We start from the raw sequence: 14,556 nt of genomic DNA on the forward strand, positions 1-14,556 counted from the left end.
GTATGAGGCGAGTGGGGTGAATTCCCCGTTCCCCATGGATCCTTCCCAGTTCCCCATGGATTATTCCCATTTCCCCACGGGTGATTCCCCATTCCCATGGATGATTCCCCATTCCCAGGGACCATTCCCAGTATCCCAGGCCCACTCCGTGTTTCCGCAGTACTGCGTGGACGAGGCGAGCGGGGTGAATTCCCCGTTCTCCATGGATGATTCCCAGTTCCCCACGGATGATTCCCCATTCCCACGGATGATCCCCATTCCCAGGGACCATTCCCAGTATCCCAGGCCCACTCCCTGTTTCCGCAGTACTGCGTGGACGAGGCGAGCGTGGCGGGTGCTGCGCGCGGCCCCGCCGGCTGTGTCCGTACGTGCTGCAGTGCTGCCAGTGCCGCCCGGCCCGCGAGATGCCCGCGCCGGCCCCGCGCCGCCCGTAAGGAGCCCCCGCATCCCTCTGCTTCCCTGCGCCATCCCTGGCGTGCCTTGCGCTCCTTCTCCCTTCTCTTGTGCCTTTTGTCCTTCTCCCATCTCATGATCCTTTTTGTCATTTTCCCATTTCTGATATTCCTTTTTGTCCTTTTCCCATTTCTGATATTCCTTTTTGTCCTTTTCCCATCTCATGATCCTTTTTGTCCTTCTCCCATCTCATGATCCTTTTTGTCCTTTTCCCATCTAATATTCCTTTTTGTCATTTTCCCATCTAATGATCCTTTTGGTCCTTTTCCCATCTAATGTTCCTTTTTGTCCTTCTCCCATCTAAAATTCCTTTTTGTCCATTCCCCCATCCTATATTCCTTTTTATTCTTTTCCCATCTCTAATACTCCTTTTTATCATTTTCCCATCTAATATTCCTTTTTGTCCTTTTCCCATCTCTAATATTCCTTTTTGTCCTTTTCCCATCTCATGTTCCTTTTTGTCCTTTTCCCATCTAATATTCCTTTTTGTCCTTTTCCCATCTCATGATCCTTTTTGTCCTTTTCCCATCTCAGGATCCTTTTTGTCCTTTTCCCATCTAATATTCCTTTTTGTCCTTTTCCCATCTCATGATCCTTTTTGTCCTTTTCCCATCTCAGGATCCTTTTTGTCCTTTTCCCTCTCAGGATCCTTTTTGTCCTTCTCCCATCTAATGTTCCTTTTTATCATTTTCCCATCTAATATTCCTTTTTGTCCTTTTCCCATCTCTAATATTCCTTTTTGTCCTTTTCCCATCTCATGTTCCTTTTTGTCCTTTTCCCATCTAATATTCCTTTTTGTCCTTTTCCCATCTCATGATCCTTTTTGTCCTTTTCCCATCTCAGGATCCTTTTTGTCCTTTTCCCATCTCAGGATCCTTTTTGTCCTTCTCCCATCTAATGTTCCTTTTTGTCCTTTTCCCATCTAATATTCCTTTGTATCCTTTTCCCCTACTAATATTCCTTTTTATCCTTTTCCCATCTCTAATGTTCCTTTTTGTCCTTTTCCTGTCTCTGAATATTCCTTTACCCGTTTCGAAATATTTCTTTTTACCCTTTTCCCCATCTTATATTCCTTTTTATCCTTTTCCCATATCTAATATTCCTTTTTATCATTTCCCTATCTCTGAATATTTCTTTTATTCCTTTTCCCATTTATTTTTATCCTTTTCCCATTTCTGAACATGTTCCTTTTATTCCTTTTCCCATCTAATATTCCTATTTAACCTTTTCCCATCTAATATTCCTTTTTATCCTTTTCCCATCTCTAATATTCCTTTTTGTCCTTTTCCCATCTAATATTCCTTTTTATCCTTTTCCCATCTCATGTTCCTTTTTGTCCTTTTCCCATCTCTAATATTCCTTTTTATCCTTTTCCCATCTCTAAACATCTTCCTTTATTCCTTTACCCATCTCTAATATACCTTGTTATCCTTTTCCCATTTCTGAACATGTTCCTTTTATTCCTTTATCTATCTATCTCTAAAATTCCTTTTATTCCCTCTTTTCCCATCTCTGAATATTCATTTTATTCCTTTTCCCCTCCCTAATATTCCTTTTTATTCTTTTCCCATCTCTAAAATTCCTTTTGTTCCTTTTCCCATCCCTAAATTTTCATTTTATTCCCTCTTTTCCCATCTCTAAAATTCCTTTTATTCCTTTCCCCAATGTCTAAATATTCCTTTTATTTCTTTTTCCATCTCTGAAATTCCTTTTTATTCCTTTTCCCATCTCCAAAATTCTCTTCTATGCTGTTCCTATCTCTAATACTCCTTTTATTCCCACTTTTCCCATCTCTGAATATTTTCCTTTTATTCCTTTTCCATCTCCTTTTGTTCCTTTTCCCATCCCCAAATTTTCCTTTTCTTCCCTCTTTTCCCATCTTTAAACATTTTCCTTTTCTTCCTTTTCCCTTTTCTCATTTCATTTTTTTCTATCTCTAAAATTCCTTTTCTTCCTTTTCCCATCTCTAAAAGTCCCTTTTATCCTTTTCCCATCTCTAATATTCCTTTTATTCCTTTTCCCATCTCTGAATATTTTCTTTTTTTGTTGATCTCTCTCTCCAGAGCGGAGTGGAACCACCAAGGTAAGGGCAGCTGGGTTTGGGGTTTGGGGTTTTTGGAGTTGGGGTTTTTAGGTTTGGGGTTTTGGGGGTTAGGGTTGTGGGTTGTGGGTTTTGTGGTTCTGGGTTTTAGGTTTGGGGTTTTTGGATTTGGGGGTTTTTGGGTTTGTTTTTTTTTTTTGAGGTTGAGGTTTTTGGGGTTGTGGTTTTTCAGGTTGGGTTTGGGCTCTTTGGGGTTGTGGTGTTTGGAGTTAGGGTTGTGGGTTTTGGGTTGTTTTTGTGGTTGTGGGTTTTAAGTTTGGGTTTTTTGGGTTTTCGGGGTTTTTGTGGTTGTGGTTTTTGGGTTTGTGTTTATTGAGGTTGGGGTTTTTGGAGTTGGGGTTGCTTTTAGGTTTGAGGTTGGGGGTTTGGGGTTTTTGGGGTAGGTTGTGGTTTTGGGGTTGTGGTTTTTGGGTTGTGGTTTTTGTGGTTCTGGGTTTTTGGGTTTGGGGTTGTGATTTTTCAGGTTGAGTTTGGGTTTTTGGGGTTGTGTTTTTTGGTTTTGGGATTGTGGTTTTTGAGGTTGGAATTTTTGGGTTTGGGGTTGTGGTTTTTCAGGTTGGGTTTGGGGTTTTTGGGGTTGTGTTTTTTGGTTTTGGGATTGAGTTTTTTGAGGTTGGAATTTTTGGGTTTGGGGTTGTGGTTTTTCAGGTTGGGTTTGGGGTGTTGGGGTTGTGGTTTTTGGGTTTGGGGTTGGGTTTGGGGTCGGGTTTCCCCGTGGATTGTTCTCTCCCCTCTCCCGTTCCTCCGCAGAGCCGCGGTCGCTGTCGGCAGCGGCGCCGTGCCCGTGGCGGGGCCAGCTGTGCATCGGGGGCCAGCGCCTCTGCACCATCGGCCTGAGGAGCGAGCACAGCGCGGGCAGCGTGCCCGCCCAGCTGTGAGTGCGGCTGGGCTGGGCTGGGAGCACTGAGCCGGGCTTAGCACAGCATGGGCAGCGTGCCCGCCCAGCTGTGAGTGCGGCTGGGCTGGGCTTAGGGCACTGAGCCGGGCTTAGGGCACTGAGCTGGGCTTAGGGCACTGAGCCAGGCTTAGCACAGCGCGGGCAGCGTGCCCGCCCAGCTGTGAGTGGGGCTGGGCTGGGCTTAGGGCACTGAGCCGGGCTTAGGGCACTGAGCCGGGCTTAGGGCACTGAGCCAGGCTTAGCACAGCGCGGGCAGCGTGCCCGCCCAGCTGTGAGTGCGGCTGGGCTGGGCTTAGGGCACTGAGCCGGGCTTAGCACAGCGCGGGCAGCGTGCCCGCCCAGCTGTGAGTGGGGCTGGGCTGGGCTTAGGGCACTGAGCCGGGCTTAGCGTGCCCGCCCAGCTGTGAGTGGGGCTAGGCTGGGCTGGGGGCACTGAGCCAGGCTTGTGTACCTGAGCTGAGCTTCTTAATCTGAGCATGGTTTCTGTAACTGAGCCTGGCTTATCACACTGAGCCTGGCTTATCACACTGAGCCTGATTCCTTAACCCAAACCTGGTTCCTCAAACTGAACCTGGTTTCTTAAACTAAACCTGTTTTTTTAACCTTAAACCTGTTTTTTTAACCTAAACATGGTTTTTTGACCTAAGCCTGGTTTCTCAAACTAAACCTGGTTTTTTGACCTAAACCTGGTTTCTCAAACTAAACCTGGTTTTTTGACCTAAACCTGGTTTCTCAAACTAAGCCCATTTTTGTCTTTTCCTGCCTCATCCCCTTGCTGCTGGAATGTCGGGTCACAGCTGGGTGAGGAGATAAAATCCTTTAAAACAATTTCGTTCTGACGCCTCCCACTAAGTCAGATTGCTCCAAGCCTGGCTTTAAACATCCTAGGATCTGTGATTTGATGATTTTCAGGATTTGCACACGGGATCCTGAGCAAGCTGCACCTTTTCCAGAGCTTTTTTTTTTTGGCTCCACAGAACTCCCAGCTCTCCTTAATCCTGATTTTTTTTTTTTTGGTGCTTTATCCCCTCAGGCCTCCCAGCCTGGACATCAAACACGTCATGGGATTGTCTGACTTGAAGAAAAAACTGCCAGAAGCTGCATTTGGGAAAAAAAATTACACTAGGAATGAAGGTGGGTGTGAGAAATATCCCAATTTCCAGTGCTCCCACCAATTCCACCTCCGTGCTGCTGGGACGGAGTCCCTGGAAATTCACCATCCCAACCCCAAATGCTTTCTCTTCCCCCCCCAGTCTGCTTTCAGGGTGTTTACTCCAGTCTCTATGAGGTGGAAATATCCAATAAGGATCAATCCAAAATGGATCAGCTGGTGGAAAATCTGAAGGAGAAGGACTTGGTGAGTGCTTTCCTGGGGGAAAAGTGGCCTTTAAATGACATTTTTGGTGTCATTATCCACAACTAATGCAGCGTGGAATTTTAGTTCCCCTGCTTTAAATGTTAATTTCCTACTTTGTTGCTCTCCAGCATTTATTTCTTGTGTTTATCACCTGAAGATTAACACCACGAGCTGGGAATTATTTCTGGAGGCTTTGCCCTGGGATATATATTTTATATTCCATTTTTCCCAGCACGCTTGAGCCTGGTGTCCCCAGGAGAAAGCCACAGCTGTCCCCTCCTGGGGTTTGCTCTTCCTGTAAACCCAGAGCTGGGATCATCCATCCTCCCCTGGCTCTCAGCTGGGAATCTTGGCTGGAATCTTCATTTCCAAGGCCAGCAGCAGGCAGATGGTGGCCTGGAAGCCCCAGGAGGGTGGAAAACCAGCCAGAGAAATCCCAGTCACCCATGTCAGGACGGCAGAGCCGTGGAAACAAGGAGGAATTCATTTGGGAATTGCAGCGCTTTTGGCCGGAGGTGTCTGACGGGCTTCAGGCTCCCAAATCCCCACAGGGAACTTTGGTTTTCCAGCTGTCCACAGGAGCTGGAGAGGAATTCCTGCAGCTCCAGCTGCAGCTCCTGGGCTTTGTCCCTCAGCTGGGGGAGAGGCAGTCCCAGCTCCCAGGAGAGGGGTGGAATGTTGGAATGTTGGATGGAGAAGTTCCCTTCAACTCCAGGGGGGGTTTGTGCACCCCAGAGCTGTCCCAGAGCTGCTGCTCCTCCCTCCTGGGGTTTGGGAGCACCAGGATGGGCAGGGGAGGCTGGAAAACCGGGAATGTTCCCTGGAGAGAGAGGAGAGGGCTCCAGGGAGAGCTTCCAGCACATTCCAGGCCTAAAGGGGCTCCAGGAGAGCTGCAGAGGGACTGGGGACAAGGCCTGCAGGGACAGGACACAGGGAATGGCTCCCACTGCCAGAGGGCAGGGATGGATGGGATCTTGGGAATTGGGAATTCCTGGCTGGGCTGGAATTGCCAGAGCAGCTGGGGCTGCCCCTGCATCCCTGGAATGTCCAAGGCCAGGCTGGAGCAGCCTGGGATGGTGGGGTTGGAATGGGATGGGATTTGAGGTCCCTTCCCACCCAAACCATTCCGGGATTCTGGGATCAAGGGGGCTCAGAATCCATCCCGAGGGATTTTTATGGAAGTTGGGGATGGAAAAGGGAAGGGAGACCCTTCCTGGAGTCCCGAGCTTCCCAGTGAAGCCCCCGGATCCCAAAATTCCTTCCTGGAGCAGAGTCGGGGTGGGGCTGGATCCAATCCCAGGCTGGGAGAGCTGGGAATGGAGGGAATTCCCTGGGAAAGGGAGATTGGGGTGGGATTTTGGGAATTGGGAATTCCTGGCTGGGCTGGAATTGCCAGAGCAGCTGGGGCTGCCCCTGCATCCCTGGCATGTCCCAGGCCAGGCTGGACACGGGGACAGTGGGAGGTGTCCCTGCCATGGCAGGCTGGCACTGGGTGATCCTGAAATTCCCTTCCCACCCAGCCCATTCCAGGATTCCATGACAAACCAGCCTGGATTAATCCCATATCCCTCATTCCAGCCCCTTTGGGATGTGCCCCTCCCCTCCCTCTGCTTTTGGGGTCTGTGGGTGAATCCACTTTGGCAGCAGCTCCCAGACAAAATTCCCTGGATTTCCTTTCCCTTTCCGCGCTGTGGGAAAAGCAGGGAATTCCTTCCCTGGAATAATGTTGTTTTTTTAGGTTTTTTTTAAATTTAATTTTTGTTGAGGTTGGGACTGAAGGCATTTGAGATGATAGTTTGTGTTTAGACTTAGGTGTTTATTATTTTTTTTTATTAATGTTATTATTTTACAGTAGTGAGTTTTGTAGCTTTTGTAGTAATAAGGTATAAAATGCTTATATTTATTTATATATATAAAAATATACATTACATGATAATATTATAATCTGTTAATTATAATATAGTATAGCATTTTATGATATATATCAGTATATAATAACAATATAATATTTATCCTTTTCCCATCTCTGAATATTCCTTTTATTCCTTTTACAATATACAATTGTTACAATATATTATTATAATGTGTATTATATATAAATATATAAATGTATAAATGTATAAATATATAAAATATATAAAATATATAATATAAAAATATATTTATATAATTTGTGTTTTTATATATATATAACCTTTATAACCATTATATATTTATATATATATAATGGTTCTGGTATTATATTATTATAATTATTAGAATTATGATAATATTGTAATTATATTATACTGGTTATAATGGTATATTTTTTGTTACAAGGTTTTCTAAGGTTAAATAATTTAATTAAGAAATGGTGCTTAAATTATTTTTATTTTTAACTTAATAATTGATTTTTTGAAGTCTGCACTGCTGGCTTTTCTGTTTAATTATAAAAGATTACTTAAACTTATGAAGAAGAACAATTTGGTTTTGTCCTAAAATCTTTATTTTGTTTTTTATATATTACTCTATTTTTAAACTCTAAACTCTTAAGTTTTTTACTTTGTGACATTACACACTTTTAATTAACTACACAGTTGTAATTTTGGTGTTATTAATTAATTTGGGAAGGTTTTTTTATGGCTTTGGGTTGAATGCAGTGTTCTCTTGGGAGTTAGAGTTTGTTTGTAGAGGAAGTTTAAATGGAATGGCATCAGGGGACTTCCAGGTTTATCCAATTCCTGGAAGATTCCTGAAAAAAATGCAAGAAAGATCCAAGTTTGGAAAAGGAGAGGCAATCCAAACACAAGGCAAAGTTGATTTTTAATCTCTTTATCCATCTGCTCCTGGAAATCTGGGACACAATTCCAGGACTTTTTACACTCAGCCTTTTTTTTTTTTTTTTTTTTTTTTTTTCCCCAAATATTCATTGATGCTGCCAAAATCCAGCTGAGCTCCAGCCAGGTGGTGGCTGGAATTTTGTCTTTTCCAGGCTGCTGGAATTTTGTGTTTTCTTTTCCCAGGGTGCTGGAATTTTGTGGCTTTCCTGGGATGCTGGGATTTTGTCTTTTCCAGGATCCTAGAATTTTGATTTTCTCCCAGCTGGCTGGAATGTTGTGTTTTCCAGGATTCTGGAATGTTGTGTTTCCCAGGTGCTGGAATTTTCTGTTTTCCCAGGATGCTGGGAAAACCTTCCCCTTTGGGCTGCAATTCCTAGCAGGGATGGATTTTTAATCCTCATTAATTCCAACCAGCTTGATAAGGATATTTCTTTATTTTAAGGAATTTTAGGCCTGAGCAAGGAATATTTTGGATCCCAGCTCCCAGCTGGCACAGGAGGCAGGGAAGGAGCAGAGTTTGATTTTTATTTTTATTTTTATTTTTTTTTTTCTGTGTTTGTTGCAGGCAATCATCAAATATTTACAGGACCAAGGAGTTCTCATCCTGCTCACATCCTCAGCCTTGGCACGGGAGGATGGTAAGGCCGGGCTGGGGCTGGGCTTAATTCCTGCTGGGTTTTGGAGGCTTAGGAACCTAAACTAAACCTGGTTTCTTAAACTGAACCTAGTTTAAGTTTCTCAAACTCAACCTGGCTGCTCAAACTAAACCTGGTTTCTCAGACTATGCGTGGTTTCTGAACCTGTTTATTTAAAACTAAGCCTGGTTTCTTGAACTAAGCCTGGTTTCTCACACTAAACCTGGTTTCTCAGACTATGTGCGTGGTTTCTGAACCCAAACCTGTTCTTTAAAACTAAGCCTGGTTTCTTGAACTAAGCCTGGTTTCTCACACTAAACCTGGTTTCTTAACATAAACCTGACTTTTCAAACTAAACCTGGTTCCTTAACCAAAATCTGGTTTCTCAAACTGAACCTGGTTTCTTAACCTAAATGTGATTTTTCAAACTAAACCTGGTTCCTTAACCAAATCCTTCTTATTTAAGGAGGATCTGGTTTCTTATTTAAAACCTGGTTTCTGAACCCAAACCTGGTTTCTCAAACTAAACCTGTTGTTTTAACACTAAATACTTGTTGTTTTAACCTAAATCTTGTTTCTCAAACTAAGCCTGGTTTCTCACACTAGACCTGTTTTCTTAACATAAACCTGACTTTCCAAACTAAACCTGGTTCCTTAACCAAAACCAGGTTTCTCAAACTGAACCTGGTTTCTTAACCAAATCCTGGTTTCTTATTTAAAACCTGGTTTCTTAACCCAAACCTGGTATCTTAACCCAAGCCTAGTTTCTCAAACTGAACCTGGTTTCTCAACAAAAACCTGGTTTCTGAACCCAAACCTGGTTTCTCAAACTAAACCTGTTGTTTTAACACTAAACACCTGTTGTTTTAACCTAAACCTTGTTTCTTAAACTAAGCCTGGTTTCTCAAACTAAGCCTGGTTTCTCACACTAGACCTGGTTTCTCACACTAGACCTGGTTTCTTAACATAAACCTGATTTTTCAAACTAAACCTGGCTGCTCAAACTGCACCTGGTTTCTTAACAAAAAACAGGTTTCTGAAACTAAACCTGGTTTCTCAGACTATGCATGATTTCTGAACCCAAAACTGGTTTCTGAACCCAAACCTGTTTTTTTTAAACCAAACTTTGTTTCTCACACTAAGCCTGGTTTCTCACACTAAGCCTGGTTTCTGACCCCAGCCCTGTTTTTTGCAGGCCTGGAGCCCAAGGAGCCCGTCAGCCTGCTGGCCCTGTTCCTGTTCAGCTCGCCCCGGGCCCTGAGCCCCAGAGGTAGGAGCTCCCAGGCTCTGGTCTAGGCTGGAGTCCAGGCTCAAAGGTCCCATTGCTCTTCAGAAGCTGAATTTTCTGCTCAGAGGTTGGGATGTTTGGTGGGATCCATCCGGAGCAGGTTGGGATGTTTGGTGGGATCCATCCGGAGCAGTTTGGGGTGTTTGGTGGGATCCATCCAGAGCAGGTTGGGGATGTTTGGTGGGATCCATCTGGAGCAGTTTGGGATGTTTGGTGGGATCCATGCAGAGCAGTTTGGGATGTTTGGTGGGATCCATGCAGAGCAGTTTGGGATGTTTGGTGGGATCCATCTGGAGCAGTTTGGGATGTTTGGTGGGATCCATGCAGAGCAGTTTGGGGTGTTTGGTGGGATCCATGCAGAGCAGTTTGGGATGTTTGGTGGGATCCATCCGGAGCAGTTTGGGATGTTTGGTGGGATCCATGCAGAGCAGTTTGGGGTGTTTGGTGGGATCCATGCAGAGCAGTTTGGGATGTTTGGTGGGATCCATCCAGAGCAGATTTGGGGTGTTTGGTGGGATCCATCCGGAGCAGGTTTGGGATATTTGGTGGGATCCATCCGGAGCAGTTTGGGATGTTTGGTGGGATCCATGCAGAGCAGATTTGGGGTGTTTGGTGGGATCCATGCAGAGCAGTTTGGGATGTTTGGTGGGATCCATCCAGAGCAGTTTGGGATGTTTGGTGGGATCCATCCGGAGCAGTTTGGGATGTTTGGTGGGATCCATCCGGAGCAGTTTGGGATGTTTGGTGGGATCCATCCAGAGCAGGTTGGGATGTTTGGTGGGATCCATGCAGAGCAGTTTGAGATGTTTGGTGGGATCCATGCAGAGCAGTTTGGGATGTTTGGTGGGATCCATCCGGAGCAGTTTGGGATGTTTGGTGGGATCCATCTGGAGCAGGTTGGGATGTTTGGTGGGATCCATGCAGAGCAGTTTGAGATGTTTGGTGGGATCCATCCGGAGCAGTTTGGGATGTTTGGTGGGATCCATCCGGAGCAGTTTGGGATGATTGGTGGGATCCATCTGGAGCAGGTTGGGATGTTTGGTGGGATCCATCCGGAGCAGTGTGGGATGTTTGGTGGGATCCATGCAGAGCAGTTTGGGATGTTTGGTGGGATCCATCCCTCTGGGGAGGTTGGGATGTTTGGTGGGATCCATGCAGAGCAGGTTGGGATGTTTGGTGGGATCCATGCAGAGCAGGTTGGGATGTTTGGTGGGATCCATCCAAAGCAGGTTGGGATGTTTGGTGGGATCCATGCAGAGCAGTTTGGGATGTTTGGTGGGATCCATCCAGAGCAGATTTGGGGTGTTTGGTGGGATCCATCCGGAGCAGGTTTGGGATATTTGGTGGGATCCATCCGGAGCAGTTTGGGATGTTTGGTGGGATCCATGCAGAGCAGATTTGGGGTGTTTGGTGGGATCCATGCAGAGCAGTTTGGGATGTTTGGTGGGATCCATCCAGAGCAGTTTGGGATGTTTGGTGGGATCCATCCGGAGCAGTTTGGGATGTTTGGTGGGATCCATCCGGAGCAGTTTGGGATGTTTGGTGGGATCCATCCAGAGCAGGTTGGGATGTTTGGTGGGATCCATGCAGAGCAGTTTGAGATGTTTGGTGGGATCCATGCAGAGCAGTTTGGGATGTTTGGTGGGATCCATCCGGAGCAGTTTGGGATGTTTGGTGGGATCCATCTGGAGCAGGTTGGGATGTTTGGTGGGATCCATGCAGAGCAGTTTGAGATGTTTGGTGGGATCCATCCGGAGCAGTTTGGGATGTTTGGTGGGATCCATCCGGAGCAGTTTGGGATGATTGGTGGGATCCATCTGGAGCAGGTTGGGATGTTTGGTGGGATCCATCCGGAGCAGTGTGGGATGTTTGGTGGGATCCATGCAGAGCAGTTTGGGATGTTTGGTGGGATCCATCCCTCTGGGGAGGTTGGGATGTTTGGTGGGATCCATGCAGAGCAGGTTGGGATGTTTGGTGGGATCCATGCAGAGCAGGTTGGGATGTTTGGTGGGATCCATCCAAAGCAGGTTGGGATGTTTGGTGGGATCCATGCAGAGCAGTTTGGGATGTTTGGTGGGATCCATGCAGAGCAGGTTGGGATGTTTGGTGGGATCCATCCGGAGCAGTTTGGGATGTTTGGTGGGATCCATCCGGAGCAGTTTGGGATGTTTGGTGGGATCCATGCAGAGCAGTTTGGGATGATTGGTGGGATCCATCCAGAGCAGGTTGGGATGTTTGGTGGGATCCATGCAGAGCAGGTTGGGATGTTTGGTGGGATCCATCCGGAGCAGTTTGGGATGTTTGGTGGGATCCATCCGGAGCAGTTTGGGATGATTGGTGGGATCCATCTGGAGCAGGTTGGGATGTTTGGTGGGATCCATGCAGAGCAGTTTGGGATGTTTGGTGGGATCCATGCAGAGCAGTTTGGGATGTTTGGTGGGATCCATCCCTCTGGGGAGGTTGGGATGTTTGGTGGGATCCATGCAGAGCAGGTTGGGATGTTTGGTGGGATCCATGCAGAGCAGTTTGGGATGTTTGGTGGGATCCATTTGGAGCAGTTTGGGATGTTTGGTGGGATCCATCTGGAGCAGTTTGGGATGTTTGGTGGGATCCATCCAGAGCATTTGGACATTTCCCCAGGGCTGAGCCTTTTGCAGGCTGATTTTTGGAGCTTTTTACTTTAATGATTCCTCTTTTTCCTTTTCCTTTCCTCTCCCCTTTTTCCTCTCCCCTTTTTTTCCCCTTTCCTTTCTGCTTTCCTCTTTCCTTTTCCTTCTTCCCCTTCCCTCCAATGTTTCCCTGCACCAGGGAAATGATTTAGTGAATTCACTCCTTTGCTAACCACTTTGATTTTCCTTTCCCAGTGGAAAAGGAGGACCCAAAGGATGGGAAGGAGGGCAGTGCCAGGAGTGCCATCTCCCTAAAAATCGCCTCCGTTTTGCCGGGACTCCGCTACGCCTTGCGGAAAGCAGCCAGTTCCTCCTGGAACGCCACGGGCGGCCCCCGCATCCAGGAGCACCTCCAGGAATATGCAAAACTGCAGGAAAACTCTCAGCCCAGCCCTGGCCAGAGCAGCGACGTTCCCGTTGCTCCTGTCCCCTCTCCATGCCGGGATGGGGATGCTGACCCTTCCCAAAAGCTCTCGGAGCGATCCCTGGCCCAGCTGCGGCGTTACCTCTCCGACCCCGGCAGCTTCACCCTGGGAATCTCAGCAGCCTTGCAGTGTCTCAGTGGGGCTGGCAGGAATCTGGGAGCTGATCCTGGGAATTCCTCCTCAGTGCCCCCAGATCCTGCTCCTCCCAGCAGAGCAGCGGGAATAACGCGGGATAAGACAGAGCTTCCCAGTCCCACTCCGGAGAGATTCCTAAAAAGCATCACCTCTCCCACCAAGCCCTGGGGCCGGGAGATCAGGAGGAAATCCAGCAGGATCCTCGGGAAGAATGTGCCACCCCTCAAGGCACAAACACATCCTGGAGAGAACAATAGCAGGAGCAGGGAGGCAGCCAAGAAAAAAGCCAACGTCACTTCCTCTTGTCCCAAAAAATCGGGATCCACGGGCAATTCCAACGAGCCCATGCTGAAATTGGCCAATTTGCAGTTGCCACATGGAAGGAAAAGAGGTGAGTGCTGGAAAAATGGGATTATTTCCTCCTTATCCAGGTGGGATAAGCTCAGGGTTCGCTGGGAACCATCCAGGAGCTTTGCGAGTGCCTGGAGCATGCAAATAAATTTCAGGAATTATCCCTGATCCTGAAGTTGGGTGCTTTCAGGTCAGATTTTACTTCTCATTATCCCGATTGAATTGGGAATAAATTAATTATGTTCCCAATTAAATCAGGATAATGAGAAGTAAAATCACCAAAGCCCCTTCTTCCCCCCCCCATCCCTCCCTCTTCCCAAGGAATTTTTAAGCCAGAGCATTCCCAAATGAAAGCCAACCCCTCCTTTTCCCTGTCCCAGGTGCAGAGGTCCTGGCTGCAGAAATTGTCCACAAACCCCCGTGTGAAAGTGCTGAGAAGGAAAGCTCAGCTCCCAATGGTCCTGGCATGGAGGCAAAGAGGCCAAAAACCCTGGAAAACCTGGACTCCAAGAAGATTCCTGCCACTGAGAGTGGCACAAAGCCAGGGAAAAGCAAAATGCAGAAAAACGTGGAAAACAGAGCATCAAAACCTCCGGAGAAGCAGCAGGAAGGGAGCGGTGAGAAAAGATTCCCTTGGGAAAAAATTCCTTTGAAAGCTGAGCCATCCAATGGCAGGGATGAAATAAATACCTGTGGATTGAAACGGGGGAAGTGTCAAATACTGGGGAGAAATTCGGGGATGGAATTCCCAGAGAATCCTCCTGGATCCCTGGAAGTGTCCAAGGCCAGGAGCAGCCTGGGGTAGTGGGGTTGGAATGGGATGATCCTTAAATTCCCTTCCAGCATTCCATGATCCAACATTTCCTCATTCCCTTTGGAGCAGCCAGAGTGCATCCAGCATCTCTCCCATGGGATGGCTCCTGCAGAACCCCAAAAAAATCCCAAAAAAACCCAAGTTTGGCTCTAAGAACCCCCCAGTTCTGTGTCACACTCAATAATGGGATGAGCCATGGGGTTGGAATGGATGATCCTTAAATTCCCTTCCAGCATTCCATGATCCAACATTTCCTCATTCCCTTTGGAGCAGCCAGAGTGCATCCAGCATCTCTCCCATGGGATGGCTCCTGCAAAACCCCCAAAAAAACCCAAAAAACCCCAAGTTTGGCTGTAAGAAAACCCCAATTTTATGTCTCACTCGATAATGGGATGAGCCATGGGGTTGGAATGGATGATCCTAAATTCCCTTCCAGCATTCCATGATCCAACATTCCCTCGTTCCCTTTGGAGCACCCAGAGTGCATCCAGCATCTCTCCCATGGGATGGCTCCTGCAGAACCCCAAAAAAATCCCAAAAAAACCCAAGTTTGGCTGTAAGAAAACCCCAATTTTATGTCTCACTCTGCCCTTCCCAAGGAAATTAAAAGT

The 14,556-nt window shown here is 46.8% G+C and overlaps 1 protein-coding gene across 3 annotated transcripts in view; it reads left to right on the plus strand.

The window, feature by feature from the left end:
- The first annotated feature begins 334 nt into the window (after positions 1 to 334).
- Positions 335 to 14,556, plus strand: part of TASOR2 (transcription activation suppressor family member 2) — a 28,054-nt gene continuing 13,832 nt past the window's right edge. For all 3 annotated transcript variants that reach the window (XM_053942990.1, XM_053942991.1, XM_053942992.1), the window contains exons 1-9: positions 335 to 430; positions 2,517 to 2,536; positions 3,305 to 3,428; positions 4,486 to 4,586; positions 4,706 to 4,809; positions 8,194 to 8,266; positions 9,459 to 9,533; positions 12,416 to 13,171; positions 13,512 to 13,748. In XM_053942990.1, the coding sequence (XP_053798965.1) occupies positions 405 to 430; positions 2,517 to 2,536; positions 3,305 to 3,428; positions 4,486 to 4,586; positions 4,706 to 4,809; positions 8,194 to 8,266; positions 9,459 to 9,533; positions 12,416 to 13,171; positions 13,512 to 13,748 (1,516 nt within the window). In that variant the 5' untranslated portion in view covers positions 335 to 404. The remainder of the gene's footprint in view (positions 431 to 2,516; positions 2,537 to 3,304; positions 3,429 to 4,485; positions 4,587 to 4,705; positions 4,810 to 8,193; positions 8,267 to 9,458; positions 9,534 to 12,415; positions 13,172 to 13,511; positions 13,749 to 14,556) is intronic.

Source organism: Vidua chalybeata, chromosome 5 (assembly GCF_026979565.1).
Source record: "Vidua chalybeata isolate OUT-0048 chromosome 5, bVidCha1 merged haplotype, whole genome shotgun sequence".
NCBI classification, from domain to species: Eukaryota; Metazoa; Chordata; class Aves; order Passeriformes; family Viduidae; genus Vidua; species Vidua chalybeata.